The 14214-nt window shown below is 41.4% G+C and overlaps 1 protein-coding gene across 3 annotated transcripts in view; it reads right to left on the bottom strand.

The window, feature by feature from the left end:
* The window catches only part of LOC149308838 (connector enhancer of kinase suppressor of ras 2-like), a 318424-nt gene that overhangs the window by 120239 nt on the left and 183971 nt on the right, over positions 1-14214 (bottom strand). For all 3 annotated transcript variants that reach the window (XM_089536538.1, XM_089536539.1, XM_089536540.1), the window contains exon 8: positions 9771-9839. In XM_089536538.1, the coding sequence (XP_089392664.1) occupies positions 9771-9839 (69 nt within the window). The remainder of the gene's footprint in view (positions 1-9770; positions 9840-14214) is intronic.

The following is a 14214-nucleotide window of genomic DNA, read 5'->3' as shown; positions in this document are numbered from 1 at the left end:
ATGATTCAAATTTCCCCTTCAGCCATTTGGAATTGAATCATTTTTAATCACATCAAAATAACCACAAGTGGGTTATTTTGGTGCCAGAAAATGACAGAAAATGCGATTGGGGCAAGTGTAGTGTAAACTACGATCCGATGTCAAATCGATCCATCAATTCGGACCGCACACCGTTTTATCTGTAAATGGGAATGAGGCCTAGGTTTGTCAAGCAGTCCTATTCAAGGAAATCAACAAGAAGCAAGGTCAACACAGTCCAAGACTCAAAGAAGCCAAGAAGTCAAAGATTTGAGTTGGAGATGTCTGGAGACAGGGACGCTGGCCAAGAACCAGACAAGCTGCTTCCAGCACCAGCCTTAGGGAGACTCATCTCTTAAATGGGTTGGTATCAGTTGGTTCTGATAAAAGTCTCTTTGTTACTGCTTGGCAAGCAGCCGTATTGAGCATTATTGATCTGCCCTTCTCTCCTTGTGCCTCGTCTTTGGACTTGGAGCCTGTGCTGCCTCCCTAGCTGTGTCCTCTGCCCCTTGAGCTGCAGGTGAGTCCTGTTTTTGTCCTGCTGGCTGAGGCTGCTCTTCAACAGGGACAGCTGCATGAAGCTGTTCTTCGCCTGGTGGACTTGGCCAAATCTGTTCTTCAGCCTCCTCTTCAGCCTCCTCTCTCAGGTCTAGATCCTGGCCTCTCCTTTATTGGAACTTGGGAAGATCATATCTCAGGAGTGATTTAGCTATGAATTCTTTCATAGCTTGAACCTAGCTCTCTCCAGCCTTACTCTGACAATGTAATTGCTACACCAACATGCTGGTTCTTATCAGGTCACCATTATTCATCTCACTCAGAATAATCTACTCTGACTGGTAGAAGGATCCTCAGCTGCAGACATTCCCCTTGCCCACAAGCAAGGATCATTTTAGCTAGAGATGCTAAGGACTAAACCATTTGCAATACCACTGGGCGATACGACTTATCCACCAGAAGCATCAACATTCAGAAATAATTGGGATAACATCACAGTCCCCCAAGACATTCCACTACTAATCTGATCATTAGCCTGAGCAGCTGAATGACAAGTCCAGAAAGTGAAGGCTCAGCAAAGCAACCCTTACCTTTACACAAGCAACAGAAGACTACTGAACAGAACTAATCTGTACATACTTATGCAGCCCAAGTGAAACTTTTTTAGCTTCACTACCTGATAGACAACATCCTTCAGGGAAGGGACCTAGGATGGAGGTAGGAAAGGAGGGGAAGTCCTTGGATGTGAACTAAATAGATGCACACAGCACTAATTTTAAGGAAGTAAAGACCCTTTTTTTAGCCATTCAATCTACCACATCAATGGTATCAAGTGCCTCTTTCAGCAAATCAGCTGATAGGTTTAAAACCCTGATGGAACTGCTCACTAGCTATTATATAGCCTTCCTTTTCACAATTCATATTCTTTCTTCCCATACTTAAAACTCCCCCATATTCACATCTCCTGTTTATAAAATGTACAGAACAGGGAGGGATGGATCACACTCGGGGGCATTCGTGTCAGATTTGCACGTGTGTGGTTTTTTCATAATTGTTTTCCATCAAGTTCCCCCTGTATTTAAAAAAGTGCACAATATGCATATATTTTTGATGCACATTTTGGTGACAAAATGTAAATTTTATATGCATTTTGCCATAAAAGATGCACGACAACACTAACTTTGGTTAAATGTTTTAAACTTCTAGTTCAATTGCAAACTGAGAAGGAAGGGCAGCAGTATTCTTCCTTGTAAGAATGAGTGGTTATGATTATTAGTCATTTTAGGAGGATTATTTAGTTGGATCTGTAATGGTAGAATAATATATTTTCCTCTTATATTTTTTATTTTCATTATAGTCAGGATTGTACCACATAAAAAAGAAAGAACAGAGTAGCAAGGCCTGGTAGAGATGAAATCTCAAAAGCCTGGCTAAGAGTCAAGTGAGTGCTGACAGATCAATGATGGGACCTCAAGGGCCATCTATCCCAACCACAGCCATGCAAGAATATACAGCTAAAGAACTCCGGAGAGATGACCACCCAACTTCTGTTTAAAGGCCTCCAAAGATAAGGAGTCCACCAACTTCTGAGGCAACCTAGAACAGGCTCTCAAAGTAAAGACGTTCTTCCAAATGTTTAGATTTTATAATTTAACTCCACTGGTTTGTGTTCTGTACTCCAAAATGACAGCAAACAAGATTGTTTCAGCTTCTCCATGGCATCCCTTCAAAATACCAGAAGACTTGAACTGGAGAAAGGCCAAGTTGCAAAAACTGTTGAAAGCAAGAAGTACACATTTTGGGACAATACATCCCACCCGCTCCCAAAGCACCTTGCTTTGACTGAACAAGAAACATTCTGCTTCAGGAATTCCAGGTATGGGTCTCGGAGCAACTAAAATTAGAGCCAGGAGTAATAATCAAAGATCTTGGGAAAGGAATACACTGCTTGTGTCAAACCTCTAAAGCTGGAAAAGGATGATAGCTTTTAAGAGAGATGAAAGCAGTCTGAGATCAGATTTGCTTTCTTCTTTTGGAAAGCAAAATACAAGAACTTGCAAAAACTTGAATTCTCTGAGGGAAAAGAATCCTATCCTCTATCTCCAGCTTGTGAAATCTGAGCAGCACCATGGACAGCTCTGCTTGGTAGAACACCAGTTACAAAGCTACAGAGATGATCAGCAATTTCTTTGTCTCCAAGTGCCTTCAGACAGCTCATTTGTACTTTTTCTTTGCCAAGAAAAGTAGCAGTGGAGAAAAGGAGATAGAAAAGAGGGAAAAGAGCAAGAAAGACAGTCCTTACAATGAGACAGAGATGTGAAAGTAGAGGACAGAGAATGGGCCAGTGTTTCTAAGATTGGGATAACTATGGACAAGAGGACAAATCTGAAATCAATTGGAGGAAGGAGCAAGGGAAAGAAAAAAAGGATGGACAAAACTGGAGATAGACCAGAAGGATGTGGAAGCCAGACATATAGCTCACTTAGAGGGATATTTGGGACCTATCCCAAAAAGAGCCAGGATGGTGTGGTTTGAGTGTTAGAGTACAACTCTGCTTTGATTCCCAGTTTGGCCATTAAACCTCTTGGGCAAGTCACAGGTTCTCAGCCTCAGGGAAGGTAATAGCAAACCTCCTCTGAACAAAATTTGCCAAGTAAATCCCATGATATGTTTGCCTTAGGGTCACCATGAGTCGGAAATGACTTGAAGGCAGACAACACACATCCCAAAGTGAGCCAGCATTGCATAGTGGTTTGAGTGTTTGATTATACTGTAAGTCTGGAGGCCGGGGTTTGATTCCCAGTTCAGCCTTTAAACCCACTGGTTGACCTTGGGCAAGTCGCATGTTCCCAGCCTCAGAGAAAGGCCATGGCAAACCTCCTCTGAGCAAATCATGCCAACAAAATCCGATGAAAGGTTTGCCTTTGGGACACCATAAGTCGGAAACGACTTGAAGGCACACAACAACAACAATATCCCAAAGTGTGAAAGGAAAACACAACAAGGGACCCTTTCACACTATAGAATGATAGTACTACGATTGCACTTCAAATGCCTTGGGAAGAGTCTATGACATTGTGGGATTTGTAATTTATGGACAGTGATTTAGAATTCTCACCAGACTACAAGCCTCATATCTCCATAGGATGCATCCATGACAGCTAAAGTGGAATCATAGTATTACGACTGGGAAGTGTGAAAGGGCCAAAGATCTTTGCAGGGAAGGGAGCACCATGAATCACAGTGATGGGATGCTGTCTATCACTCCCTCAGGGTTGAGCTATAAATAATAAATAAAGAAGAGAGCTCCATTCAATAAACAAATGAGCAAGGTTGATCTTAATTCCCACAGGTTGATCCTTGGACTCTTTCTGATGGCATACTTTGCCAGGAAGGTTGGCAAGCTGTTTTCTCTCTCGGTCTCAGTCCTCACCTATGCAATACGGAGGCAAGAATACAGACCTGTTCCACCTGTCTCAGGCTTGCTGAGATAATGCATGTCAGGAGATTGAAACATTCAAACGGCAGCATTTAACTGTAACTGTACTTTTACATTTTCCATGTAAGAGCCCATTAAGCAGTGGGCGACAAGGTAATCTAATTTACTAATGGAAATATTGATGCTTATAAGGAACATATTGATCCATTCTGTCTCATGACAGAAGGCCCATTAAATCAGGAGTGTTGCATGCTGGGGAGTGGGGAAGGAAAATGGCAAGGCAGATGTTTATTTTCTCTATCCAAAATGGGCAAGCAGGCAATTTCCTTTCCTTGAGAGTGAACCGAAAATAGGCCTAAGAAGATACAGTGGGCCCTTGGTATCCACTAGAGTTTGGTTTCAGGACCCCCCTTCCCCATGTATACCAAAATCTGTGGATGTTCAAGTCCCATTAAATTCAGTGACTAGTAAACTGGTGTTCCTCATATAAAATAGAATATATATACTTTTAAAAAAATATTCAATTCATGGATGCTTGAATCAGTGGATAGAGAATCCATGGATACAGAAGGCCAACTGTACAGTGCGTCCTCGCCTTACGTGGGGGATCCGTTCCGGATCCCTCCGCATAAGGCGAATTCCGCCTATGCTCGAGCCCCATTGGAAACAATGGGGCTCGTGCGCGGCGGCGCAGGTGCGCGGGGCGTAACGGGCACGCGTGCCCATTCAGTTGAATGGGACGTGCCGCCCCTTCTGCCCCGCGCGCGCGCCGCGGCTTGAGCGCGTATGCTCAAGGCCGCGTATGGCGTGGGCGCACTGTAATAATAAAAAGCACCCTTCCCAAGTTATGCAGTGTTATTGCCAACATATTTGGGGCAGAATCAAAGAGATTGGGAACTAATACAGATTATATCAGTTACATTCAAATATATGATGGGAAGCAAGTTAATAGAAATAGATGAACCAAGGAAATTTCTCAAGGCTGACTATGCCCCCAACATACGGCTAGTCTGCATTCAAGGTATTTGTAATGACATTCAAAGCTTCATATGATTTGGGATTTTGATACTTGAAGATACTTTAACTCATTATATGTAATGTTTTATGTTTATTTAAATTATTTTTATTGAGGTAAATGGTTTTACATTGTTTGTTTTAACGTTGCCTGTAAGCTGTCCTGAGATTTCTTTATAGGGAAGGGCAGAGATAAAATAAAAAGGAAGAACAAGAGACCTCTTCCTCAAGCTCTGAGAACTCAAAGGGAAGTTCAAACCAAAGGCCGGGATGCTCTATGATCACAAGAGAACATACTACAAGATCAAGAAGAAATAAAAAGACGATGGAAGCAATATACAGAAGAGCTATATAAAAGAGAAGAAAAAATGAACAATGCATGGAATGAAGAACCATACGTGGATGGACCCCAAATCCAGTGTAAAGTCGAAGTTGTAATGAGTGATAGTGGGAAGAATAACCCTTCAAGAACAGATGATATTCCAATAGAATTGCTACAATCCACACAAACAGAATCAGGTCTAGTGAATGAACTGATTTTTCCATCTCTTTTCCTTGATGAACACTGAATCCTTGGTCACACCATAGAATTAAAACACTGCTGTTCCACTTTAATTGTCATGGCTGCATGCTATGGCATCCTGGGATCTGTAGTTTGGTTAGGCACTGGAGCACTCTGGCTGAGAATTCTAAACTGCAAATCCCAAGATTCCACAAGATGGAACCATGGGATTTAAAATGGAATCATAGCACTTTAAATTTGTTGTGTGTATGGAACCATGTTGTCTCATGGAGGTCCAGTGGGTTTGTTATGTTCCAAGGACGTTGTGTTACACTTCCCATGCTTGCTCCACTAGATAGGGATTTCACACAAACCAAACACTCTTAGACACACATCCAAAGAATATGTGAGAGGGATTGAGGGCCCATATAGGCTAGTCCCGCCCCAGTAAAGGTGTCCCATAGTGTGTGATGGAAATGCTTCTTTGCCATCACTGTGGAAAAGAGCTTGCTGTGAATAGAGCTATTCCATGTCAGAAGAGCTGAAGAAAGAGTCTTTGCACAAGAAAGGCTCTGTGCCTATACTCCAGTATAAATGGATAACTTTTTCTGGCACCATCTGAGTGGATTCAGGCATGGATAATGGCACCCAGGGGCTGTATTTTCCCACACAGTTCCACAATCCTGCTTTTGTGTTCTTTCAAACCATGGCTGTATGTGTGAGCCATCCTTTTGGATTGTATAGTCAAATTAGTCATTGTTTGCATTCTGTCTGGGAATGATATTAAAAAGATTCAAACTCCTCTGTTTGAGGGTTTCTCAACACTTTTATCTCAGCCTGCTGAGTTATGCTGGCTGCTTGCCAGTGGCTCATGCAACAGACAATGCTGTTACGTGTCACCAAGTCCAGCAGGTTTCATGTTGGTTATGTTGCAGGTAGAAATAGGTGAAGTTTTCATTTAATAATAATAATAATAATAATAATTGTATTTTCCCACCTCTATTTCATTTCTTTCTATATTCTAAAAAAATAAATTCAAGTTTTCTGAACTAATGATTGAGGCTATGTCTGCACTGCAGAAATAATGCAGTTTGACACCACTTTAACTACCATGGCTCAATGTTATGGAATCCTGGGATCTGTAGCTTGTTGTGACACAACAGCTCTCTGGCAGAGAAGGCTAAACAACTTATTGTTGTGTGCCAACTGTGAATTGGAGATGTCATAGTTCAGTAAGTATGATCAAAGCCACTTTTCCCCAGGTGTAACCATGGTTTAAAAGCTGTGTGTGATAATAGTTTTTTGTGTTTTTTCAGGCTATGTGGCCATGTTCTAGAAGAGTTTATTTCTGATGTTTTTCCACTTGCTAGCATCTGTGGCTGGCATCTTCAGAGAATGTGTGTAGTAATCTCCACAAACAGAGAGTTAAAGACAGACTGGGGGCCTGTACTTATAGGCCAAAAGGCTTGTATTCTCCCCATCTCATGCCATCCTGTCCAGATGATGCAGGCCATTAGCCCCAGGCCAGGACTGGCCAGTCTGGACACTAATCCAGCAGATCTGGACCAATCTTGGCCCAAAGGGCTTTACCCTGGGACAGAAAGACCCACCTGAAACTCTGCAGCAACAGGTGGCACATTGGCCAAGTGCACCCTTACCCACCTCGGCCATCACAACTTCTCAGAAGGCCTCCATCACAGCCTATGATATTGAATGGGGGCACCTGGTGCCAAGGTGTAGTCAGGTGCCCAGTTTCTGCCTTTATGGGCCGTAATGGGGGTCTTCTCAGCAGATGTGATGGCATGCTAGGTACAGGGCATACGGCAGTAGTCTATGGTGCAGTGGCAGGGAATGGTGTAATCACCTGGCAGTCACTGCACCAACCTGGGGACTGACCCAGGTTTGAATCAGGATCAGGATACCACAGGCTTGACCAGTGCTATCCTGCTCATCTGCCCAGAGACACTGAGAGAGAAAAAAAACCCCAGAGAGACAGAAAGACAGAGACAGAGAGAGAGAGAGAATGAAAAAGATAGAAAGAGAAAGGCAGAAGTGAAAGAGAGACACACAGAGACAGAAAGATGTGCCATTCCTTGTTTGGTGCATTCTGGCAGCATCACTACAGATGCTGAGGTTATTTGTAGTTTGGGTCGCTGTTGTCTTCTTCTCCACTTTGCTGCTGGCTGTGCAGAAACAGCCACACTCATGTTCCACCAAAATAAGGTGGTTGGCCATGTACTAGGAACATAAGCCTCCTGTGCAAATCTAGTAACCTAATATTTATGGTAAAACTATTGAGATCTTGGCACAACCTATGAGTTGCCCGTCCGAGCAGAATAAACCAACAAAGGAAAGCAAAGAAACAGGACATCTCATTACCAAACATGATGAAACAGATGTGTTAATGTCAAAGCAGACCATTAAGAAAGGGCCTGTCATTCCTATGAAAGTGTCCTAAGTGTTCCAATTTACAGTTAGCACATTTTTGCACAGTTGAGGATGATTTAATTAGCAAAGCTGCTCTTGGACTCTTGAAACTGATGTTGGCCAGGAGGCTTTCATTTTTCAGCAGACTTCTTTTACCTACAGAAACAAGCATTTATGTAACTAATTAGAAATTGGTGTGTGGAATGATCCCTTAATTAAAAGGGCCGAAAACTGTTTGGAGGCAAAAGAAGGCTGTTTGGGAAGAAAAGTCGAAAAATGACAAACAAGAGAGTCTGATTGTAACATGGCTGGCATTCCAGCAGGCAAACAGCCTTGGCTCAAGGCCTTTTAAATGTTGTTTTCACTACATTTATTTCTGTGGAGGGGGAGAATCTAGTGCTTAGGAACAATTATTTGCACATAGAAAATTTTCTAGACAGAAATCATATTATGCAACATAACCTAGAAATGTACGTTTCATGCAATGAGGTGAGTTTCTTGTAACGCCAACACAGACTGATATCTTGAAGGCTGGGTTGAAAACAAAATCCTGTTGCATTCACATTTCAGTGTGGAAATATCCATTTGGTACTTCCTGAGACTGGAAATGGGATGGACAGAATGCATGTACTTTTGAAAATACACACAGCTAAAAATGCAGACATCAGAAGAATGAGCAGAAATGTAAATCCTGGACTATTTCATGCTGGAAAAATAATTAAAGTAGTTTTTCTCCCTGCTACAGGAGCCAATGAACATTTGAACATACTCAAGTGCTGTGCAGACATTATTCTGTGAAGAAAAATGTATGCTTCCTTGTAGGAAAAAAACCAACAACAACCTGTTTTCTGTGAAGAGAACAAGGTTTTTGCAGGCAGAAAGTGCATTCATTTCAATAGAATAATCCCTGCATAGCACTACATTCACATCAGAGGAGAAAGCTGCAAAATTCTCACTCTTCTAGTTTTCTTCCTGATGAAGATTCCCATTTGCTGGGAAATGCATTTTTCAACCAAGGAATGGAAAATTGTATACATTCTTTCCATCCCTATTTGGGCAAACATTGGCTTTCCAAGGTCTCAGAGTATGATCTTTGCTTTCACTTGCGATCTGGATATTTTGACTGGAGGTAATGGGAATTGAACTTGGGATCTTCTGCATACAAAGCTAATGCTTTACCACTAACCTTTAGCCTTTCCTTTATGAAACAGAAACATAGGCACCTGATCACACTATTGATATAACTCAAAATTGTCCTCACTGACTGGAACTGGCTCTCTCAGGTTTCGACTTTTATCAGTTACCTTTCCAGTTTAGCTGGAAATGCTAGAAATTGAACTTTCCGTTATGACTTTCTCTTTCTTATCCTGATTTGGGGCTCAATCCAGCTCCATGTCCTTTTCAGGGGGGATATGGTATGGCTAATGCCTTAGTCCAACCCAATAAGTCTTCCTCCAGTGAACTATGGTTCAGCCAATTCATTCAGAAGGGCCAGTACAAGGTGGCTGGTTAACATCACACAAGGAGATGATAATCTGATAATCCTTAATAGCATTAAAACCCTGAAGATCTTTTTCAATAAGTTGAATCCACACTTACCGTGAAATCAATGGGGCAATGGTTGCAACTATTGAGTTTGGTGGAGCTGCTTTTAATACGTCTAGGTCAGGATTCACAGAGTTTCTATTCATTGACATGAAGATTTACTTTGGATCAAGACTTATTGACTAGTTCCTTCTCTGTCAAATTCCCAGTGAGAATTATGTCTGAGAATGAACACTTACAGTTCGTCCATGTTTTCAACAGGCGGGAATGTTTTGGCGGTAGCAGGAAATAAATATGGCCATTTGGTTTTACCTGAAAAGTACTCACCACAGTTTGATGGTTGACCTGGATCACTTCATCCCCTGCATGGATTTTCTTACACTGGTCTGCTGGAGACTAAAGTTGAGAGAAAGGGAAAGGAAGTTGGACAACATGAAGGACCAAAAGTGTTATTGTTCAGGTTTCATTAGTGTATTATTAAATTGTAAGCCAAGAGGTAGAATTCAAAGATATAGCCATGTTAGTCTGTAGAATCAGTACGTAGAGAGATCTTGTAGCACCTTTGGGACTAACTGAAAGAAAGAAGTTGGCAGCATGAGTTTTCATAGACTTAAGTATACTAGGAAGCAGACTTAAGTCTATGAAAGCTCATGCTGCCAACTTCTTTTTTTGCAGTTATGGCTCAAACAGACATGCCAAAATAAAGCTGCTTTGGGTCACTTTGGAGGTATGCTATTTAAATGACACATGCATCTTTAAGAGGCCAGGAGGTACACCAAAGCTGAGCTCCACTCTCTGTAAGCCAAGTGTTTCCTAAACAACATTTCTCTGAATCCTAAATTGCTTTTGTATCATTCATCAAAAAGTGACAATCTAAAGTCACTGGCTTTATCAGGGAGGAGTTAAGTGAAGCGATCATTAATCTCCCGGCAGAGTGATGGTATCAGACTAATTAAGCTAATTTAGTAATATAGGAAATGCTAATTTAGATCAGAAGAAGCTGTTGCAAGAGTTCACAAAGTTGAAGATAGCTGCTGAGATTTCCAGAATCCTCCTTCACTAGCTAGATGCAGGGGACTTCTATAGGAATCCTTAGCTACTGTGCTATCTTCAAGAGATGGTGACAATATCAGTTTCTATAGCATTTAAGGTCATAATCACTACCCCTTGAACCATTTATTTTTGTCCTACCCCAATAGCAGTTAGCCAATCGTATTTGGAAAGAAGAACTAACAGGCTACAATCCAACATCTCCTCATGTAGTTTAAGTATCTGCATGTGATGATGCTTTTGCACCCAATCCCCATAAAAAAATGGCAACATCATGTAACATGTCAATGGCTGGGTGCCAGAGTCCAATGTGACATTTCAATGCACAATGTGCCTTGCAATATGCAATGTTGCCCTATGCACAATTTTGTCAACAGAATATATCTCTTGCACTATGGCAAACAATTTGTCCTGTGTGCATAAGTGCAAGCTGCATATGTGTATCTCCCTGACAGAATACCAGCCACAGCCTATTTCTTACATTAGGTGGGTTCCATCTATGGGGATATGTAGACATGGGGAGCATATTATAATGTGCAGCTGCTCCAAGACAAGGAAAATTTAGGTCCTAGGGATATTTTTGCTCTTTTCACTGGCAGCTGAATACATTTTCATTTTGGCAAGTTTTTGGTGGATGAATTTTACTTGTGTAGTGTGCTGTGCTGTTTTAATGGTTTAATGCTTCTAACTATGCTGTTTTTAACGTATGTTTTATTATTAGTATTATTTAATTATTTTTTTAAAAAAACTTTTATAATCAATGTTTTAGTTCTATCTTTTTAAATTATTGTAAGCCGTCTTGAGTCCCATTTTGGCAGAGAAGGGGATATAAATCCCTATATATATTATATCCCACTATAAGACCTTGTGCATTCTCTGCTCTATTCATTAACCCTATTCATGTGTTCCTTGTGTGAACATATATGTGTATGTCGGAAAGGCTTCACTTCTCAGCCTAGCCTAGGGACAGCAACATCTCTCACCTAAAGCTAAAACACATTCAAGTCTTTTTAAAAACATCACGTTATTATTATAAGCAAATGCCACAACAAGTCTGCCCACCGATAGCCATGACCTGAACATTGTTGACATGTTGTTGCTGTTGTCATTGTTATTGTTGTGTGCCTCCCAAGTTGTTTCTGACTAATGATGACTCTAAGGCGACCCTAACATGGGGTTCCTTGGCATGTTGTCTTCAGAGCGAGTTTGCCATTGCCATCCTCTGAGGCTGAGTGAGTGTCACTTGCCAAGGTCACCCCAGCGAGTTTGCATAGCCGAGCCAGGATTTGAACCCTGGTCTCCAAAATCATTGTCTAAAGCTAAAACTGCTACACTACATAGTCCAACACCCAAACCACTATGCCACTCTAACTCATGGCCCAAGGAGGCCATGGCTATTTCTAAAGGAATAGCGTCTATACTCGTGTACAAGTCAACCTCGTGTATAAGCCGAGGGAAGGTTTTAGGGCCAAAACCATAGATTTGATATGACCCATGGATAAGTCGAGGATGAAACAGTGGCTCGTGAGAGGAAGGAAGTGGGGTTAAATGGGGTGTTCAGTGGGCAAAGAGATCTAGAGAGCGGAGGAGGAGGATCAAGGAGAGAAGGTTTTCACATCGGATCTTGGATCACCTCTTTCCCAAACATACATACACACACTCCCCATGCCTTAGCAGTGCAAGGCACCTTCGGCGTGCTTCTTTCATAGGGCTGCCATAATTGTCCACTTTTACCAGGGACAAAATGTAGGACAAATTCAAGACCAAACTGTAGGGCAACTGCAGGACAAAACTCAGCTCAAAATGTAGGACATTTAAGGTCCACCATTTTTCTTCAATGTCCTACATTTTGGGCTGAGTTTTGTCCTGCAGTTGTCCTACAGTTTGGTCTTGAATTTGTTCCACATTTTGTCCCTGGTAAAAGTGGACAATTATGGCAACCCTATTCTTTCAGGACCTTTCTAAGCAGTATTACTGTATTAACCTGTATATAAGTCAAACCAAGATTTGAGGGTCAAATTTTCAGGATACATTTTTCAACTTATAGTCGAATATATATGGTATCTTCATACCAGCTGGATATCAGAGGGCTGCACTGCCTAGGGGTAGCAGCACTGGAGGCATGATCAAGAGTACAGCCCTACAAGAGTAAATAGCACATGGTTAGGGCTCTTAACCGCAAAGAAATTTGGTGTATGTCCAAATTATTTATTATTTAATATCTGCCACATTTGATCACCGTTAATATGCACCTCTGAATTCACTGGTCTCTTCCTAAACAAGCTGTAGAGGTTCAGGCTAGGCTCTGTTTATCCTTCTCCCAATTTTTGCTTCCCCCTTTCCTTCGCCCTCCCCGTCTTTTGACTCTGACCCAGCTTTCTTTCTCTTATCTTTTTTCAATTACATCTTAGCTGGGGTCAATTATTCCTTCAAAAGAGAAGCCAAATCAATTGGTTGAAGTAGTAGGGATGAAATGGCTTTGATGTGGCTTTTATTTCATTGTGCATTGCGAGCAGAAACAAAGCAGTGAGCTGTGGCAGAGTGCCGCTTCCTTAGGCGCACTGAACAACAACCCCAGAGATGGGTCCCTTTGCCTCTGACAGATTTATGGCTTTCATTTGGTCAAGTGACAAATTTCTCTTATTTAAAAAATGTATAAGCTCTTTAGCAAGGGCTGCATTTCCCCCTCCTTGCCTAGCATTGTCCTTAATACAGTATTTTGTCTTCTCTTGCAAACCTTTTGCTGTAGGTGGGAGGGAGATCTGCAATAAAATAGTGTACAATTGATTTTGGCTCTGGTCCCCTTTGGATTACTGGATTACAGAAGGCCCAGTACAATGCATTCAAACCTTGGAAGGGTGTGACTAAAGAAGACATTTGGAGAAACAAGTGGAATTTTATTGTACTTTTCTCAAGCCAGAAGAAAAGCAGAAGGCAGGGTACATACACTGGCTGTGAACAAAAAGCAAGTATTTAGTAATCGAGTGGAGGCAAACTTCAAAAGTTAAACCTACCAAAGGATATCAGTGAGAAAGACTTTTCGGGAAGCATCTTTTCTGAAAGCAGCCATCAACACACACATAATATATATATATATATATATATATATGATTATCACAGTTAACAGAACAACTCCAGCTTGGCATAGATGCTTTGTATATTCAAATTTCAATTAAAATGGTGGCCCAAAGCATTATTAACTATGGAGGAGGAGGATGGAGAGAGGGAGGAGAACGCTGAAAAGAAAATTGCATTTCTTTACAAGAAAGAAGTGTGATAAATAGTTTCCCTGTGACAGCAGAAAAAGATGAACACAACCGAGCAGCGTTGCTCAAAATAGGGCAATAATCAAATGTTGCTGAAAACAAAAAATGAATTCATCTAATAACTGGGTCATACACTTTCTGAAATATCGTGGTGTTTCAGATGAAGCATCTTTGGAGGAGCTAAAAAGATGTATTTTTTTATTTATTCACTTCTGCTAGTCATCATACCTCTAGATTTTTGGCACAAATATTTTAATCCTTGGTTTGTCATCTAGCGGAAGGCAATGTATTGAGTCCAGGTTTAACCATAAATCCAGCAGATGTAGGCTGCTCTTCTCTCCCTCAGAGACCAGAGCAATGGAAGTTGAAATCTAGAAGCATGGGTTCTCACCAGCTGCTGGATTCAAAGAAATCAATGGAAATATGTCTGACTGTTCTCTTCCCATCCCAGGGGC

The sequence above is a fragment of the Sceloporus occidentalis genome, unplaced genomic scaffold (assembly GCF_023333645.1).
Source record: "Sceloporus occidentalis isolate IW3139 unplaced genomic scaffold, rSceOcc1.0.p SCAF_8, whole genome shotgun sequence".
Taxonomy (NCBI): Eukaryota; Metazoa; Chordata; class Lepidosauria; order Squamata; family Phrynosomatidae; genus Sceloporus; species Sceloporus occidentalis.
This window is presented reverse-complemented; position numbering and strand designations above follow the sequence as displayed.